At 41.6% G+C, this 19,407-nt stretch overlaps 1 protein-coding gene across 6 annotated transcripts in view; it reads left to right on the top strand.

Annotated features, from left to right (window-relative positions):
• The window catches only part of pax3b (paired box 3b), a 28,754-nt gene continuing 9,347 nt past the window's right edge, over positions 1-19,407 (top strand). For 2 of the 6 annotated variants that reach the window (XM_055012481.1, XM_055012483.1), the window contains exons 1-7: positions 2-478; positions 1,056-1,291; positions 1,516-1,573; positions 2,006-2,149; positions 16,410-16,609; positions 17,399-17,564; positions 17,913-18,127. In XM_055012481.1, the coding sequence (XP_054868456.1) occupies positions 394-478; positions 1,056-1,291; positions 1,516-1,573; positions 2,006-2,149; positions 16,410-16,609; positions 17,399-17,564; positions 17,913-18,127 (1,104 nt within the window). In that variant the 5' untranslated portion in view covers positions 2-393. Of the gene's footprint in view, positions 479-1,055; positions 1,292-1,515; positions 1,646-2,005; positions 2,150-16,409; positions 16,610-17,398; positions 17,565-17,912; positions 18,128-19,407 lie in introns of all 6 variants that reach the window. The other 4 variants (XM_055012478.1, XM_055012480.1, XM_055012482.1 and 1 more) reach the window with 3 other exon arrangements.

Raw genomic sequence — 19,407 nt, 5'->3', positions numbered from 1 at the left:
GCTCTCACTTTGAACCGGTGTCAACAAACAACAACAACAATATTTTCGCCCCAGCTTCACCGCTTCGGCGTCCCCTAAAGCCTCAACACTGGCGTTTAAAACCAAGAGGAGTGAGAAACTAAGTCGTTTAACTTCCCCAAGTCACATTTTCTACCTTTTTTGTCGTCCAATTTGACTCCTCAGAGGGTTGTGGCTGTCCCGGGGCACTGCTGCTCGGCTGTAGCCCGGGCGCGGCTAACCCTAACCGAAGCTAACCGAGGCTAACCCCGCAGGAAGCTTCTCAGTAGCTTCACCAGACGGTTTTTGACGACGTCCTCCTGCTGCACGGTCGGTGTTGGAGGAGCAGCCTCCCCGTTAGGAGGAGGTTTCTGCAGTCACTGGGGTGGTGGAGGTATGACTGCGTTGGCGGGGTCAATACCCAGGATGATGCGACCCACGCTGGCTCAGAACTACCCCCGCAGTGGCTTCCCGCTGGAAGGTAAAGCTTCACACGGCCAGAGGGACGCTTTGGTTCCCTGGATGTTGACAGGAGATATGTGGGTTTCAGTGCTAGTTTAGTAAAAAGCCACTACTGCTTTTGTGCAGCCATTCTATCGTGGCCCAAACCTCAGTTCTGAAACAAACTATTTACACTTGCAAGCTATAGCAGAAAGAATTACAGCTCTGTAGGCTAGTTGGACTGACATTATTATCCAAATTTATCATCAATTTTTGCTCTGCTTTGCTTAAAATCCATGTCAGTATTTTTGTTCTGATTTGAGCAACTTTTAACAAACTTGTTTGGAGGCTATATGTAATAATCAGGGACATATTGCGCATTTTTAACAGTAATTTTCCTCTTCCAATAGGACAATAAATTATAAAACTGACCGTTGCATAAGGTTTCAATTACTTCGACATGTTGATGCAGTTACATAGAGATAATTCCTTATTCTCAAGAAACTCGTGTCATTCCTGCATTTATTATATTGGGAGTCTGTTAGCTAAACTTGCCCTCCCTGTGTTGTTCAGTGTGCTTTGGTCACACAGTCCTCTCGTATTTTGATTAAATGTAGTGTCTACCCCGCTGGGTCAAGGCCGAGTCAACCAGCTCGGAGGAGTTTTCATAAATGGCAGACCTTTGCCCAACCACATCCGACACAAGATCGTGGAGATGGCCCACCACGGCATCAGGCCGTGTGTCATCTCCAGACAGCTCCGGGTCTCCCACGGCTGCGTGTCCAAAATCCTGTGCCGGTACCAGGAGACGGGCTCCATCAGACCCGGAGCCATCGGAGGCAGCAAACCCAAGGTATGGAGCAGAGAGAGACGAGCAGGACAGGCCTGTTCGACCAGGAATAATGCAGATAATAATAATAATAATAATAATAATAATAATAATAATAATAATAATACTACATGGATGGATGTGTAATAGTAACCTGTTGATTTTAAAGTTATAATAGAGCCTGTGTGCAGTGTGTCCCAAGGGGCATAATAAGTGAATAAACACGGCGACTTTTCTGACCTCTGAAGCAGGGAACAACGCCGGACGTAGAGAGGAGAATAGAAGAATACAAGCGGGAAAACCCGGGTATGTTTAGCTGGGAGATTCGGGATAAATTACTGAAGGATGGGATATGTGACCGCAACAACGTTCCTTCAGGTAAAAAAGGGTAGAAAAGAATTCTTATTAGGCTGACTTTATTTTTTTTTAAGTTTATCCTTTGTATTGTTTTTTCTTATATTTATAGTTTGTTATATAGCCAAATTGAAACTATTTTATTAAAACGAAACAATAAAACTTTTTGTTCCTCCTTTATTAAATATGACATATTTATTATTTCTTCCAGTATTTTATTTTATTTTTAAAAAATATTTTTGAGTTGATTATAACTTATGAATAGTATTAGTTTTGGCTTTTGATTCCTACTAATTATTAGTCTGCGAATATTTTGTTTTACTTCATTTCATTTTACTTTTATAATAAACTAGTTTCCGTTTGTTTTTGAACGAACTTTTACAGTGAGCTCCATCAGTCGCATTATGCGGAGTAAGTTCGGAGGAAAAGGCGATGAAGAGGAGGATGAGGATGAAATCGAGAAGAAAGAGCTGGAGGACAGCGAGCGGAGGGCCAAACACAGCATCGAGGGCATCTTAGGAGACAGATGTGAGTGAACTCCTCGAGCTACTGCTGCTAAAGAAAAACAAAAGTTGGCTGTTAACTTTATCTGAAGTTTTCTTTTTCATATCAGCACATTAGAGATCAGATAGGGCCTTTTAATTTAGTATTCAACTGCTGAACAGTGTGTGTAAGATGTGCCTTGGGAGATAAAAGTGTATTGAAAGGGAAAACTTCAACATCTATTTACATTCTGTAATTGGGGAAAATTGGAGAGTATCACACTCCCTGAAACACAATCTTCACACCTCCAACCTGTTGACCGCTTTTGAGCAGGGTATGAAGGAGAGTGGTTTTATTTAGTGCTACACCGGGCTGTGTGTGAAGTTGTAGCATGCTGTAAAGTTGTTGGATGTGGGTGGAGAGTGTGTGTCGTCCTTTGTTAGGAATTCTTTATCGACCATATCTCTCCGGCTAATGCGTTTCCCATGAGGCCCACACCGTAAATCAAACAGCAGGTGATGGCTGTGCGGGAAAAGAGAGAGTGTATCTGATCTGGTGTGTATGTGTGTGTGTGTGTGTGTGTGTGTGTGTGTGTGTGTGTGTGTGTGTGTGTGTGTGTGTGTGTGTGTGTGTGTGTGTGTGTGTGTGTGTGAGAAAGAGAGAGAGAGAGAGAGTTCAGTGGTGTTTTAAAAGCAGTGTGGATGAATAGCCATGTTTCAGCATATTAGGATGCACATTTATTTTTTAAACTTTTTGATTCTTGTGCATCTACCACATTTAATGCCTTCATAAATTATAGACAGAGAATTTACATTACTCCTGGCCCGTTTTGTTCATAGTTTGATCATTATTTTATGCGACAAATCAACAATTGAAGCGCTGCGCCCGCTATAAAAAGTTACCACCTGTATAAGTTGACAGAAGTCGAAAAATCCTATTTTCCCCAAAACGAGCCCAAATAATTAAAATCACTTAGATAAACGTTAAGCGCATTTTCATGATTGAAATTAAGATTTTAAGGGTGATCTACATGGGAAATGTTTTATGTCAAAGCTATTTAAGGAACATATTTTGCTAACAAAAGACTCTAAAGATGCATGTTTTACAGTGTTTAGGCTCAAGCCAAACTATTTGCTGAAAGCTGTAAAGTGTCACAGGATCTATTGCAGGCCAAGGAATAAAAACATATTTTCCTCATTTCCCCTCTCTGAGCAGTTTCACAGACAGTAGCCTAACTGGACATTTTTGAGGTTTGGGGCTTCTTACTTCATATTTACATTAGATCCAATTAGCCTATTGAGAATGTCATCACTTTATTTTTTTTACTTACGTCATTAGAGGGAAAATTGGGCACGCGTGGCAGCTCGTTTAGTCTAATTTGGTACTTTCCAAATTATTACAACCTCCACTCCACTGCTCCATACACCTTTTTAAAAATGCGACAGCAGCAGTGGCCTCACTGTTACATGACTGGCATGAGGAAACAAACTAATATGCTTGTCAGTCTTTACTTGATTAAATCAATTTAAACATTTTTCCTCGAAAAGTTAATTATACTTCAAAGGATCAACTAAATGGAAATAGTTATAATTAAGGGGAAACACTGGAGGCGATGGCTGAGACTGTTCATGCTAACTTTAGACCTCACAGTAATGTAACTAAACGTTTAGTTACTGATTAATAATGTGATTACTTAATAAGCTAACGCAATGTACCCATATTTGGCACCAGAGACTAAACTGTGTTAGTTACATATTCAACAGTTTCCATCTCCTAAATCAGTTTAGCAGCCAGTTGTGCACATTTAACGCACTGTTTCCCTGGGAGCGTTTCCTCGGTGTCTGCGTCAGTGAAATAGCGGAGGAGAGATAAAGGAGTCCGGTTTGACGACACAAAATGTACCCCAGATGAGTTGATCAAACATTTGTTCAACGGTTTCCATCTCCGCACAAAGACACGCCTCGCGCGCACAACGGGACGCTCAGGGATGAACTTGGGAGACAAAGGCGCGAGAGTCTATTTGGGGCTCACGCTTGGGCTGCGCGCGGACAAAAGGCCAGCTTGGAAACAGCTTTGGCCGCCGCTAAAGAAGAAGAAGGCAACCTGTTTATAATTCAGTCCCAGAGAAAGAAGGGGAGAGCAGAGCTTCTCCACAGAAAAGCCCGACAAAACACATTATGAAGCCGCAATGAAGGATGAATTATTCAGGGAGCGCTCCGGCACGGTTTAGAGGGCCCGTTCACCGAGAGAAAATGGCCGTTTTCACCTACAAAATGTTTCCTTTTTGGGGTCGGCTAAAGAAGCCGACTGCCATTGAGAATCACAATTGAGGCCTCTGAAATCCACTCACGTACTGGGCCAGGGATGCGTGCTCGCCCACAGAAAACTGTGTACTCGCGGTCACACACGTGTGCGCGCAAAAAAATAGAACACTTACATTATATTTAGGAAGTGACATTTTCCAAATTACTAAATGTAAAGTGCCGTAGTATGTGCTGATAAAGGCACATTATTCTCCACACATAACGGAGAAACTTACACAAAACTGTAAAGTCAGTAAGTACCATTTGAGGTATAATTTAGATTTTCTGCTGGGTCTTTTTAAAATAGTGTGTGGAGTTTTTTAAATGTTTTTTTTCTGATGTCTGTAAACTCTGAAAAACTTTCTTGCTCCGCTGCATACGTAATTGCAATACCTTAAACAGGGAAGGCAACATTGTCCCGTTAAGCAGCATTTGATAAAGGGTAATTACTGTGTTCCTCTAAATATTCCGAATGTAATCGGCCAGCCAAACCAAGTTCTCCGCCTTGAAGGATGTCGCTGGTAATTGTGAGCCTGTCGGCTAACTCATGATCTATTATTGATTCTTTGATGAGTCCCGGCCTTGCCCCCTCGCACATTAATAATGTCTTCTAAATGATGTCGATATTGTGCTATGTCACATTTAATGACGGAGGGAGTGTATTAAAGAGTGTTTTCGGTGAATGGGGACCAATGTTCTCCCCGGAGAACCCCGGTCTGGCCCGGAGCGCAGCTTCACAATGGGGGCCCCGGCCACCCGTCCTGCGCTGCGCACTGCTCCGAAAACTCAACCGCCTGTCCCCCTCCACCCTCCCATCCGCTCCTCCTCTACCCCCACTTGCTCCCCAAATCTCTTCAAGCAGATTAAATCGACTCTTTTATTTCATCCCACTTTCATCTGGAGAGCAACACCGCCCCTCTCCCTCTGTTTCCTACTCTTTCCCTCTGTCTCTCTCAGCCTGCGGCGCACAGCTCGTTTAATATCTGGGCTGCGTCCTACCGAGAGCACAAAGGAAAGTCAGTCCAGTCCATATAGTTTTATAATTAAGTTCTGTATTAACCTTTTGTGGGCTGATCATGCATACATTTTGTGGCACTTCCAAGCCTAATTTTAAAAAAAGTTCATTTGTAAAGTTGTCTGTCCAGTCAGGAACAACACACTGTCTCATATCCTGAGTTAATACATCTTGTCAGCAAATTACCTAATATCAAACTATGAAAATAACACAAACGGATTTTATACTTTAGCAGAAAAAATATATAATGAACAAACCATTGTCCTTTAAAAAGAACAATCTGCTGACATTTTTTGAAGGCTTGTATCTTTCTTGCAATGTGGGTTTAGAGCATTATTATAATATTTGCAGTTATATTTTCAAATAGGAGCTTTTTTTTCAACATCGTGTATATGCAGTCTATTCCTCAGTAAGTATGGAAAGGCTTAAGGAATAAAAAAAGTACATTAAAGCTTATCTTTTGACATATTTAACAACATTATCTTCCAAATTTCCAAGCAGTAAGTGAAAGCAGAGTTAAAACAGCAAGAAGCTTTTCCTTAAAAAATCCAGTCCCGCCTTCATCTTTATTTAAATATTTATATATTTGACAGTAACGTTGACCCTCCAGGCCTGTTGCTGTGCTGTTCCAATCTCTCAGCGTCATAGTAATTAACCCTGGAGACAAAGTTAATGATTAAAACAGTCATGGTGTCCCCGCCTCCTCCCTCCTCCTGCTTCACATTTTCACAGTGTATCTTTTAGAGTCCATACTTAGTTAGGTGAAATTAGCCAGATAATACAGAGGAGCCTTGTTGAGGGCCAATACATTTCCATTTAGGCCAGCCATGTGTGTGCACACATACACACAACCACATGCAGACACACACACAGACACACATTCCACTCCGCAATGCAAACAGTCAAAGGGATAACTTTATTTGGTGAAAGGGGATCCTGGAAAGGGCTAATTGAATAAGCCCGGGATCTTTGAAAAACCCCTACCATGGTGAGCGCAGTCATCATGTCATAATTAGGTTTATTGAGGCGCATTCCTTCAATCTGCCTCCATTCTGCCGGGCTCATTGTATCCATGGCCCAGGCCAATGGCCGAGGGACAAAAGGGAACCGTGAGCAGACAATACATGAAAGAGCCATAAAGATTTAGCTGGCTTTGTCACAGAAACGGAGCAGGACTTTGTTTGTGTAAATAATGCGAGTGAATGAGGAACTTGGGTTTCTCTGCCACTTGGGGTGAAGGATGGCGTGCTGCAAATGTAATACGTTGGCACACACTGGATCAGTGCCATGGCAGTGGAGTGGAGGAAACAGTGGACCGAGGGGAAAAAAAGAGTGAAAAAGTGAAGGAGGAAAAGTGGAGGCAGAGAATGGGCTGAGGAGCACAGAAAGTGCAGTGTATTTAGTGTGTTTGCAGACATTGGAGCATGAGATCCGACTGATTTTTCACATTAACTTTCGTACTTGAACTACAGTTCTGAAGATCAATGATAGTACATGTTTTATATATTTTTGCATACTAACTGAATCTAGGCACCAGTTTTGCCTTTTTTTTCTTATTTATAGTGGCATATAAATCACAAAAGTTTCTGAAAGTGTGTCACACAAATTGAATAACTAAAATATTAAAGATAGAATTTCATACCAGACATAGAGCTAAAACAATTATTCAATCAATCTAAAAAAGTCACCCAAATTCTCCAGTTTTAGAATTTGGTGCTTTTCTCTGTTCTATTTAAATGTAAAATTAATTTGTTGTAGATTGTACATACAGCCAAGACATAGGCCATCTTGAATTTTAGGATTTTGTTTTCACAGTTGTTCTCTAACATTTTAAAGACCACCTGATTAATCATATAACATAGAAAATAGTCAGCAGATTGAATAATAATAAAAATGAATGAAAAGTTGCTGTTTTTCCTTCAAATCCAACAAAGACAGTCCCAATAAGCTCTTGATGGATCCTATAATAGCTATTGGCTATTACTGGCCTGAGCCAAGTGTCTGGTGAAGAGGGCTCTGTCTGTCCAGTGAAAGAATGAATGTGTCACTCAGTGAGTCCCTGGGCACGAGGGCAAAGGGGGGCATGAGGGCCAAGTGGCGAGCACCAAATCACTCTCCTCTACCCTGGGGCTCTCTCTGTCTGTCTGTCCCACTCTCCTCATCCTGCACTCCTCCCTCCCTCGCTCGTGAGTTTTTTCTAATAAGCCCATGCATGATGACTATCCAAGCATGAAAACATAGTTATCTGCAAATGAATGGCTGCTCTATGCTTCATTAAAGCCTCTTTTTCCTTTCACACTCTTATTGTGACCCTCTGATATCAATTCAAAGGGCAATTAATGAATGCACACCAACTTTGAAGTCAGGGTGATTTCTGAGAGGGTGGGGCTTTCGGCTATGTGTGCGTGCATATGCGCATGTGTGTGTGTGTGTGTGTGTGTGTGTGTGTGTGTGCAAGGGGGAAGGGGCAAGGGGTGTTTTGGGTATTCCCCCTTCCAGACCCGCTGTAGCGCCCCAGCCTTCACCCGTGATGGACTAGCCACATTGAGCTGCGAGTGAACGAGCCCCAAAGACGGTTTGAAGGGAGTGAAAGAGTGAAAAGGCCCAGCGAAGGTCAAGTAGAATGGCTCGCCTTAGAATAAGGCCCCTCTTTATCTGCTGCAAGTATGCACTATAGGCACAAGAGCTGGGGGGGAAAGGGGGAGAGAGGTTGTTTTTTAATGTGCATGAGTGTGTTTGTGTGTGTTTCTGAGAAAGTAAGGAAGAATGTGAGTGCGTGTGTTTTCCTCTCATATGTTTTTCTGTGTGTTTGTGAGCATGGTTGTGTATGTGCATGTGTGTGTACTGAGGTCAGGGTTGAGTGTCAGAGTTTGCAGAGGCCAGCCAGAGGCCAGTAAATGCAGCATCTATGCTGCAGATGGGGGACAGGCAGCTGTCAATCACCTGACTGATGAAGCCCGACTTTCAGTCATAGCTTTGTTAACTAATTAGCCCAGAAGCTTTTGTGTTATGTTGAGAAAGAGTTTTAAAAAGTGTTTATTTTGTTGTCGTGCAATATGACAATTTCTTTTGTAATAACCAATGTGCTCTGTGCTCTCAAACTTGAAGGCATTAAAGACAATTGTGGTACTCTTTGCGGCACAAGCCTCAAACAAAATGAAGACATGAAAATAATCAATTATATTTAGGTTGTTTGAATTTATGTACCACTCAGTAGAACTTGATTACAGGTGTTTCCTTGTTCAAATAGGGATTCTCTGCCAAACCAGGAGTTCCTTGGTAATATTTACCCTGTGAGACTTGAGGTAAAAAGTAGAAAAATCTAATCTACATTCACCCGTAAAAGAAATGAATACACCTTTATACAGTACATTACTACTATACAGTACATTACTACTATTTTAAATGTGTCACTAAAGCTTTTTATACTTGCATTTATGTGTTAGAAATTGACATCCAACATTATTATGTACTTATTGATTGCTTATATTTTTTTATTTTCTAAGTTGTGATAGGGGCTTTGCATTTTTTTGAAAATTCACATTTATTCCTGTGGAAGACAGAAAGCTCGTGTTTTTAATGTTTTTAGTTCTTCTAGTGTTGCTAATAGTGAACACTGGAATGGTTCTTCTTGTCCAAAACAATCGCATAGTTGCCTGTGTGTTAACTTGCGTATGACAAATAAACAAATCTGAATCTAGCTGTACTAGTCAGCTGGGGCAGCCTGCCAGTGGTTTGGAAGAGATGAAGCTGTCAGACGTCCTCCATGCCGACCAAGAAGTGGAGAATGACAGCGGACTCAGCTCACAGCTCACCTTGTTGGATTTCAACATGTTCCCCACTGACTGGAGCTGAGAGTATTTTCAAAAGTTGAAAGACAGAGAAGGACTGCAGGGTCACTGGGCCATGGAGGGTCACCCTCCCCTAGCGCTAAACAGGAAACAGGGTTAGAAACACATTTAGCTACAAGTGACAGGTAACCACTTCCTGATACCCCTCAAAATCCTCAACAACTCCCATAAGTCTTTCCTGACAGCGTCGGACCCCTTTATACTTTTAGTCATGTAATTTTTTTGCACCATAACAAGGCAATGATAAATGACGGTTTTCTCTTGTGTGGTAATGCATCTAATTTATTTTGTATATTCATCTTATAACCAAGACACACACAGCTCTGGCAGACTGTCATTTACAGGGCAGCTGTGAAGGTTGAAACTCCTTCTTAGCAAGTCAAGTGAGTTCACCCTCGTAATACTGCCCCCCACCCCCCCACACACACACATATACCAAAATACACATGCACACACACACACAAACAGTGTCTTTCTTAACCCACCAGAAAGAGTCGCAGATGGGTCCATAAGCTGTCAGTAAAGCCATTATCCGGCCCAGCATCTGCCTGCCTTGACTTCTATATACTGTTTAATGCAGTCGGCCAGTCACTTAGTCCCCCAGTCGCTGAATAGGAGCAGCATGGTCGGCCCGCCCAAATAAATGCTGCGTTTGTCTCCTCTGCCTTTTGTTTTGTGTTTTTTGAGAGGGGTAGGTGGAGAGAAGGGGGGCAACGTGTCAGAGACTCGATTTACCCTCACTATTAACCAAAGCCCCAGAAGAGTTACAGGGATGTCCAAAGAGGGGTGTAAATAGCCCACATATGGTCAGTCAATTCCCCCAAGTCCCAAAATCCACGTTTGACACATCCCCATTCGCTCCGTCTCTCTGTCTCTCATGCACACACACCCATACATCCTCAGTGTGTACTGTCTCATGTCTCAGTGGACATATTTAAGCCTTTGTGTCCGACTACCCCCCTCCCAGAAACTCAGCAACGCTGAAGTCTTTCCAATAGACTGTTTCAGCTAAATCCTCTCTTCTCCTCCTCTTTCTCCTCCTCGTTTTTCTCTTCTCTGGGATGGCGTTGCTCGGTGGGAGCCATTTTGGGCTTTCTTGGCTCCAGAGAAGTTGTTTTGGCTTGGAGTCCCTTGCACTGTGTGCCTCTCAGGGCTTCAGTTTGGTTAAATTAAACAGTTTTCTTTTCTCCTCTAACCCCTTCCACCCACCCCCTCCAACTGCTCCTCTCTTATTTTGCGGCTTATTGCTCCCCGGCTCCCGGACGAGCCTAGGCTGCTTTTCCAGGCCTTCTCCTACTCAGATAATTTTACCCTTTTAAGGCTCATATTTTCTCATATTTCGATGAACTGACAAGAGCCAGGACCACATCTGCTATCCCCTGCTCCTTTAAGCTGAGGTGGAGCAAAAGTATACAGAGAGAAGTGAAGTGTTTACAGGGGCTATAAATACAGCATTTTAAGATATAGCATATGTATGCAGGCAGGGAGCGATATGAGGGTTAAAGTGGATAATTTGATTGGCCAAGGCTATTTGACGGTGCCAATGCGATAGGATCAGATCTTAGGGATAGTGAGGCGATGACGGCAAACGGGGCACTCTGAAACCACAGCTTTACAAGGTTGGAAAAGGTCGGGAAAGCAGGGGAAAGGTTTCACCATCATCTCTCTGTCTAAACCTCCCTCTCTTCCTCTTTGTCTCAGTTAGAGAGGTAACACACAGTATGTGCTGATGCTGATTTGGCTTTATATTCCATCATTACAAAGATCATTGTATAAAGTATTGTGTGAGTGTTTGTGCTTGAACACACCGAAAGCCATGTGAGAAGGCCGAGTATTAATGGACACTAAAGTAGAGACGCCTCAGGGCTGACAAGCTCGATTAACGTAGCTTTAAAATGCATGTAAAATGAGGGGAAGCCCAGCACTGTGTACATGTGTGTAGTAGGACATGTGCTTGGAGTACTGCTGTCTTTGTGTGTTTATGAGCTCTTTAACCAAGCTGTGGGGAGTAGTGAGCTTTAGGGGTGACTGCCCTTCATCTTGGCACAGCGTTTGCCACCAAAACTCCCCGACACCCCATGAATCTTCATCACCTGCCAGTTTAATTTGCATGACATTATATTCCAGAATTTAAGGCATGTGGTTGATGCTGTCGAGCAGCGATGCATGCCGCATTAGAGTAAACTTCAGGTCTCCGACAAAAGCAACCAGAACTACAGAGTGTAGAGTTTTGTTGTATTTAAAAGCAAAAAACTAAAATAGCTTTTAAATTTGTGAAATATTTCTTTTATAGCAAACAAAACTTTGCTGTATTCTCCACAATTACCCTGTGGGAAAAGTTTGTGCGCAGTTTGAGAATTGTTAAATTGAAAATGTATCGTTTCCCAAAGAGATTTCAAAATGTTTTAATTAAATCAAACAACTTTGATTTACTCAAGCAAGTCTGATTTAATAAAAAGTCACAATAACATGCGTTTATGTGCAGAGAGTTGTTATGAGCATCCTTGTGATTTACAAGATTTTACAAGTTTTGAAGTTTTTCTACATAGCCATTTCTTTTGCTTTTTTAGTTTTATTTTTTGCATTGGTGCAGGACATAAAATTATTCCAAAGAATGAAAAAAATATTTTTGTAAAGAAAACAGCCTTTAAAAAACAGTTTTCAGGTAGATTTATTTAGAAAAAATAAGCATAAGATTACGACATTAGTGTTTCTCTATGAAATGTCATGACATGGCAAAAAATACATAGTTTAGTGTTTCCCAAATCCTAAGGGCTACATCCTTCTGTGCACAACACAGAAATATCCAATTTACTGTCAGAGAGGAGAGAAAAGAACAGAAATTATACAAGGAGCTGTAATTTCACTTCTTTTCTCTTTAAAAAAAAGTCAGACAACAAAAAAGCTGATGTTTAATTTAAGAGTTGACAGATAATCTTTTAATTCTGAAATCTTTGCTGCTGTAATTCTAAATATTTGTGAAACATTATTTTCACCTTTTAAATATAAAAAATACATTTTATCCACTGATGTCTTTTCCCAGACAAAGCACAAACAGACCTGATGCTTGATTTCTAACTTTTGAGAAGCTCCATAATGATTTCAAGAACCATTGTTAGAACATTGTATATACAGTTATAGAAGTGCTTTAAAGAAGAAGAACTGTGGGAAGAGATACAAGTGATTTGAATCTTTCAGCGGTAATATGTGGAAATCGTTGGAGGGGGACGTACTTTCTTTCACCTGAAATAGTGTCCATGCATTGAAAGGGGCCCGCAAACTGTGGATGCTTGTTTGCTTCTACCAACAACAACTACAACCAACACAGATGCCCAGACAGACTATCCCCATGGGTACATTTACAAGCACAACAACAGCCCCCATTGCCCCCACTTCCCTTCTCACCCCCTCAGGTGCTCTTACAGTTCCCTCTGGAAGAAGGGGTGGATTTTTTTTTCTTTTGGAGGGGGGGAGGGAGGCTGAATGCCCCCAGCTATGCCCCCATCTACCCCACCCCACCCCCAAGCCCTCTGCGGAGCCTTTTTATGCCCCCTCCCCAACCCCTCCCAAGCTCCCCCGTGGGGCAGGTGACAGCCCTCCACTGTGAAGGGCTGAGGGAGCCATGACGGATTCCACAGATGGAGCGTGGAAATCGCCTGCAAAGACCTCAGCTCTGTGGAGCAACAAAGAGCCCGAGAGTCAGAGAGAGAAATATGGGTGGAAAGAGAGAGAGATGGGGAGACGGGAGACAAAGAGAGGCAACGAGAGAGGGTGAGAAGGAGGGAGAACGGGAGAGAGACGAGGGAGGAGAAGGTGGTGCTTGTTTAAAGAGAATTGTGCGCCAAAGCGCAAAAAGTTTGTGTTTTCTGGGTGAATTAGGCATTTGCTATTGCTTGAAGTGAAAAACGTGCAAGTCCGATGTTTTCTCTGTGCCTTTTTATCACCTAGTGTTTTACCTGTCATTGCAGAACATTCACTGTAGGGCATTTGCCATCTTGTTATCATTATATTGCCCCTGACAAAGCTTCCCCACAGGGGAATTTCGGCCCATCATCTTATCTCGTTGTATCTTAAGATCAATTGATGTAACAATCCAACGAAATGAAATGAAACTAATGAGCCAGCTTTGGTTCTCTACGACGGATTGTATCACGACTAGACTCCTGAGACTTAAGAGGTGCCACTCTGTCGCTTCTTTTGAAAAGTTCTCGAAGCCCCGGTAGCAGTCATAACCGATAGGTAATTCCAAAGTGATTAAGGATTTTCCCGGGCCGCCTCAGCTTTCCCAAGGCCCAAATCCCTGTGAAATGCTGAGGAACGTGCATGCTGGGGTGGGGTGGGAGGGTAGGTAGGGGGAGGCATTCCTAGCGGCCCTCCTCCATGCAGGAACTGGAGGGGGAGGCTACAAAAGGCCTCATCTCTTGTTTTTCAGCCATCCTGTCCAAAACTCCAAAGCCCCACACTCCACACCCCGAATTCCTTCCTCACCATCTAAAGCACAAAGTCCTGTAACCCCAGTAGTCGTTATAAAAGAAGTCGCCTCTCAATTCGGAGAGGTTTTGTCACCACACTGCGATGACTATAGGTAAAAAGTTACAAAAACAACGGATAAAACTGAGATCTTAAACCACAGTGGCCATTTTGAATAGTCTCGTCTTCTAACTGCCTCGGCTTGAGACTCACACGGAGGCTGATGAAGAGCTACCAATCTAGCAGTGCAAAATTGCAAAATATTCAGCAGAGGCTTAAGGCAATGTCTCCATTTCTCTCACTCCCCCTTTGAAAATATTTTACTTATTGCCTCCCTCATGCTTGAATGTTTCTTTACCAATTTGCTCCTAATGCATGTTAAGTTGACTCCCACTGCTATTGGTGTTGTGAGGAGAAAATCGCCAAAGGGGGAGAGAGGATCAGTTTCACATGAGGGGCCCTGAGCTATTTGGATTCTCTTGTATTTTATTGTTGCTTCTGAGGGGGGAACTAATACAGTGTTGCACACAAAACTTCCCCTATGCTGAGGGGGAATTAATTAAGTGTAACACAAAAAGTGGGTGCTTTGGCCTTGGTGAACTTAGAAGGGAGCCAAAGGAGTGTTTGAAGTGGTAGCGAGTTAAAAACCAAGCTGCTGGCTTTTAGAACATAGTTCACAATAGTATTAATACTAATCTGAGATAGAGATGAAAAGTAAAACACACAAAAGCTGTCGAGACACATAATGTCTCTGAAGCTCAGTCAGCCTGAAGATCGCACTGGATGACAGGTCAAAAACAGATTTTGAGGTAAAAGCAGAATCTTCTTAAATAAAAGGGATTATTTTTAAAATAATTTATCAATCGAATACATAACATCAAATTATTCACCAACAATTTAAGTTAATGCAGGTCACTAAACAAAAATTGAAAGATGATGATTACAGCTTCTTCAGTGTGAGGATTTGCAGTTTTGAAGTTTAAACCTCTACAACAATTACAACAATTTATGGACATTTTTTTTCAATTTTTTTACTGCAATAATGCTTTTCCAAGAGTCCACAGGGCAGTACCAAAACTGGAGAAAACAGCTCTACATTCTATATTTATATGGATAGTTTACTGATTTTTTTATATAGTCTCTACATTGTAAGAGTTTTTCACACTACTCTGCTCATCAAGTCTAGAAAGATATTTCACCAAGTTCCAACAACTTGCTTCTATGTAGACTGCTTTTGAGCCATACTCCATTTACTTTATTGATCAAAAATGTTTTATTTTGCAGTCTTTCTAATATGTTCCCATACTTGTCTTTTCTCTTTACAATTTTAAGCATAGATTTGGTTAATTTACTCAATGAAACTTCATGTTACATATAATTAGATATGGTCCACTGGAAAGCTGAATTTCTGCTGATTCTTTGTATTTTTCTACTATCTGGCTCAGATAAGTGGAATGATTTAGATGATTTAAAAGAAACATGTCTTTCAAATGGCTTTTGGGGTTCAGCTTGACACCTCAAGCTTTAAGACATGGATATTTTCTACTATTAAAATAGCTAAACAACAACAAAAAATATGAATAACTCATAATTTCAGTCGTTTTAACTTTTAGCCTTGAAGATTTATCGTGTCTCATTAATGCTCTCATTAATCTTAAATTGTTATCATAGAGACGTTTGACTTACAGTATTTTTAAAGTTTTACTGTTACAAGTCAGTAAAGACAAATTTAAATTGTGTACCTGGATGACTTGTATCTTAAGACTCAAATGTCACAGTGGTCTAGGTGATATGTGATTGTTTGTTTATTCTGAATTATAGCATTGCTTGTGTGGAGTAATGCAAACAATAAGAGAAAGATTTGTCATAGGCATTCCATCTTCTTTTTAGATTGTAATCCAAGCATTCACCTGGCTATATAGACAGTTTGTCTTTTATCCAACCAACTGCTTCTGGGCATCCAGGCCACTGTCCACACACACACACACACACACACACACACACACACACACACACACACACCCTCACACACACACACACACACACACACACCCTCACACACGCTCAGAGACTGGCCCCTAGATCCAAATTAGCCTTTTGTGTGGCTTTTAGTCCACCAGTCCCCCTGTGGTGCCCTGGGAATCTTGTCTGATGGGATTATTCCTTAGGCTCGGTGTATTCCTTCTGAATGGAGGTCTTGTTTGGCTGGTGTGTGTGTGTGTGTGGTGTGTGTGTGTGTGTGTGTGTGTGTGTGTGTGTGTGTGTGTGTGTGTGTGTGTGTGTGTGTGTGTGTGTGTGTGTGTGTGTGTGTGTAAAGAAAGTAAAAAAAATACACTCTGTAAGTGGTGTAGGTAATCAAGGAGAACAGAGAGCAAAGTAGTTAACATTTTCCAATTCTCCTGACTAGTCATGATGATTTTACTGTCTCTTTCTTATCACAATGAGTGACACTGAATCCACAATGAGGTTTTAGACTATAACATCAGCATCTTTACTCTTCAACAGGGATTCAGATTTTGGAGGATCACTGTAGGTTTTCTAGAATCAGAATCTGTGAAGCTGTCGTCAGTTCATGCATAGACACACAAACCTGAGCCTACCTATTAATCTGATATTTTTGTAAAAAATCTAATCCAGTGCCTGTTTTTTCTTTCATGTTTCAACAGCAAGTCACTCAGATGAAGGTTCAGATGTGGAGTCAGAGCCAGATCTGCCACTGAAGAGGAAACAGCGACGTAGTCGGACCACCTTCACTGCAGAGCAACTGGAAGAGCTGGAGAGGGCCTTTGAGAGAACACACTACCCCGACATCTACACCAGAGAGGAGCTCGCTCAGAGGGCCAAACTCACTGAGGCCAGGGTGCAGGTATGAGCAGGCAACTACACAAGTGTCAGGATCTACAAAATGTCCATTGTTCTGGTTAGTTAAAAACAGATTCAAGCTGGACTCAGAAATTAATGTGGCTGGTATCTGAAAGGCTTTTATATGCTCAAAGGTTGTAAATATTAGCTGTAAAAGGAGCCTGAAGACCATGACCTAACACACAAACACACACTTATTGATCTGCCCTCATAGTGAGCATCCCTCCAACACACACTCCTACGCATAAACTTCGTGGCACTCTCTGACAATTTAATGACAACCTGCTGATGTCTGCTTGCTCCGTACAATAGCGCAAACCTGCACCTCTAATCCTCTGCTCCCAGAGGCCCAATCTGGACTTTCCTATTTGTGATGTGGAGTCCAGTAAATTCTCCTCCACAGGCTCCATATGGGAAGTGTAAACACACCCAGCATGACGCCTGTCCATATGGACACAGCATGTCACTCAGTGTAACCAGCCATGCTACACACACATGCAGGGACACACTTTCTGGCTCACATTGTCTCACACCCTGATAGATGTGAGAGAAACTATTGTGTAATTTCTGTGTGTGTGTGTGTGTGTGTGTACGCGCGTGTCTGAATACCATTCTAAAATTCTATTTCGTAAATATCACTATATCTGTTAAGAATTAAAAGTACTCAATTCTGAAAATAGATGCTAATATAGGAGATTGTGTAAAGTTGCAATGTTAAGTACCTGAAGAACTTTAATCAAATGAAAAGCACAATTAATCACGCACGCTGATCTAATATCAACATTTTTTGTAGGTATGGTTCAGCAACAGGCGAGCAAGGTGGAGAAAGCAAGCTGGAGCCAATCAACTGATGGCATTTAATCATCTGATCCCAGGGGGTTTCCCACCCTCAGCCATGTCCAGCATCCCACCCTACCAGCTCTCTGACAGCTCCTACCCCCCTTCATCTATAGCACAAGGTAGGATCAGGTTTATACAATTAGCACAGCAGTTGGTGGTTGATTTGCAGAAAAGTGCTGCATAAAATGGAGCAAAGCATGTTCCAGTTCAAAGGAGATCTACTGTGTTTATAGAGTTTGTTGGTGAGCAAAAATTTTTTTTTTCCCAGGAAAGCTTTGTTCTTAGTTTGGTGTCAGTACTTTTTTCTCCAGAATCCAGTTGGTTGTCAGAATAGTTCTAAATCAGTGTGTTGTGGAAACAAATAACCACAGATGAACATGTAATCATTTATTTGAGGTTAAAAACTTGATGTACTTAAGATGGAGTGATAATAGTTTTACTAACTTCACCTGTCCTGCCTTTCGTAGTGTCAGAGCCTCCCAGCACGGTGCATCGTCCCCAGCCTCTGCCTCCCTCCTCAGGCCACCAGGCCTCCGGTGGTGGAGGACAAGGAGAAGGAGGCTCTGCCTACTGCCTCGCCTCCGGACGCCACTCCTTCTCAGGCTACTCAGACAGCTTTGTGAGCCCTGGAGGACCAACCAATCCCATGAACCCCGCCATAGGGAATGGGCTTTCTCCCCAGGTGAGGCACAATGCAGAAATGTATGTATGTTAACTGAACTGCTTACATAGTTACATGATATTTGACATAAAATCATGGGAATTAATTTATCTCAGACAACAAAACTAAAATAATGCACTGTAAAAAAAGAAGAAAAAAAAACCCTAAATTGAGATTTTGTCTTCCAAGAGAAAGTGGAACACTGAGGTAGTATGTCTTTACTCATATCCATTATAATTTCACTGGTTAGAGGAAATCTGATAAGAAATTGTAATTCATAGAGATATTCATAATTAAAAATGTGTAACTCTTAGGGATGTCATGATATACAGTTATAGATAACTGTAGCATTAAAATAAATAAATATTAATATCATGTTGATAATATACATGTGATAACATTATAAATAATCCAAAGTGAATAACTCTCTGGCTGACAATCAAACTTAGCAACAACATACAGTACAGTTATGGTTATAGACTCTCTCTCCTCCTTCCTACACTATTTTGAGTGTATTTCATTTAACAAAAATATAAAACACAATAAACAAACTTTAAAAAAACAAACTGTTATTAAACAATATTATTATATACTGTTACAACCCTATCTTAAATAAATAAATTCACATTGACATCTGGTTTTGGATTCGTTTGTTTTAAGGCAAATGCAAAGGTAGAAAGAATTAAGCTGTAGTTTTCGCACATTTCTGTGTGTTCAGTTCTGTTTCTGCCTCTGGAGCCTAAAATTATTTTACGTGCATGAATAATATCCATAGCATGACCTCTAAAACTGGGCAGAATTTGATGTGAATTTGAGCTGAACTCGAGCAGAGGTACGCATGAGAGGTATACAGATTCACTTCATATATCAAGAACTTTAAAAAGTCAAGTATGCCTTTCAAATAATATTTCACCTAGGTGTAGAATTTATACACACACACTCTCACTTCTTTGTGATTCAGTGACTCACTCAGTCTTCACCGTGAAGTGTACACTTTACAGTCAGTGGCAGTCGGGTCACTGTTGAAGGAGAAAGAAGATGACTCTGGAAGGACAGAGGACAATTGAGCGTGTGACAAATGAAAAGTGAAAAGACAATTACAGTCAATTATCCAGGCATGAAGTCCCAAGGTCTCTGCACCTCGACAGAGGGTGCAGCTGAGGAGGCAGAGGAGTTAGAAACCCTAACAGGCAGAAAATGAGATTTCAGCCTGGCCCAGTCTGACTCCTCAGAGAACAGGCTGCAGCATGTGTGAAGACAGAGACACGCTCACACAAACACACATATGCTCACAGGTTCAC

This window comes from Amphiprion ocellaris, chromosome 7, assembly GCF_022539595.1.
Source record: "Amphiprion ocellaris isolate individual 3 ecotype Okinawa chromosome 7, ASM2253959v1, whole genome shotgun sequence".
Classification (NCBI taxonomy): Eukaryota; Metazoa; Chordata; class Actinopteri; family Pomacentridae; genus Amphiprion; species Amphiprion ocellaris.
The sequence above is the reverse complement of the archived record's forward strand: the minus strand, read 5'-3'. Positions and strand labels throughout refer to the sequence as shown.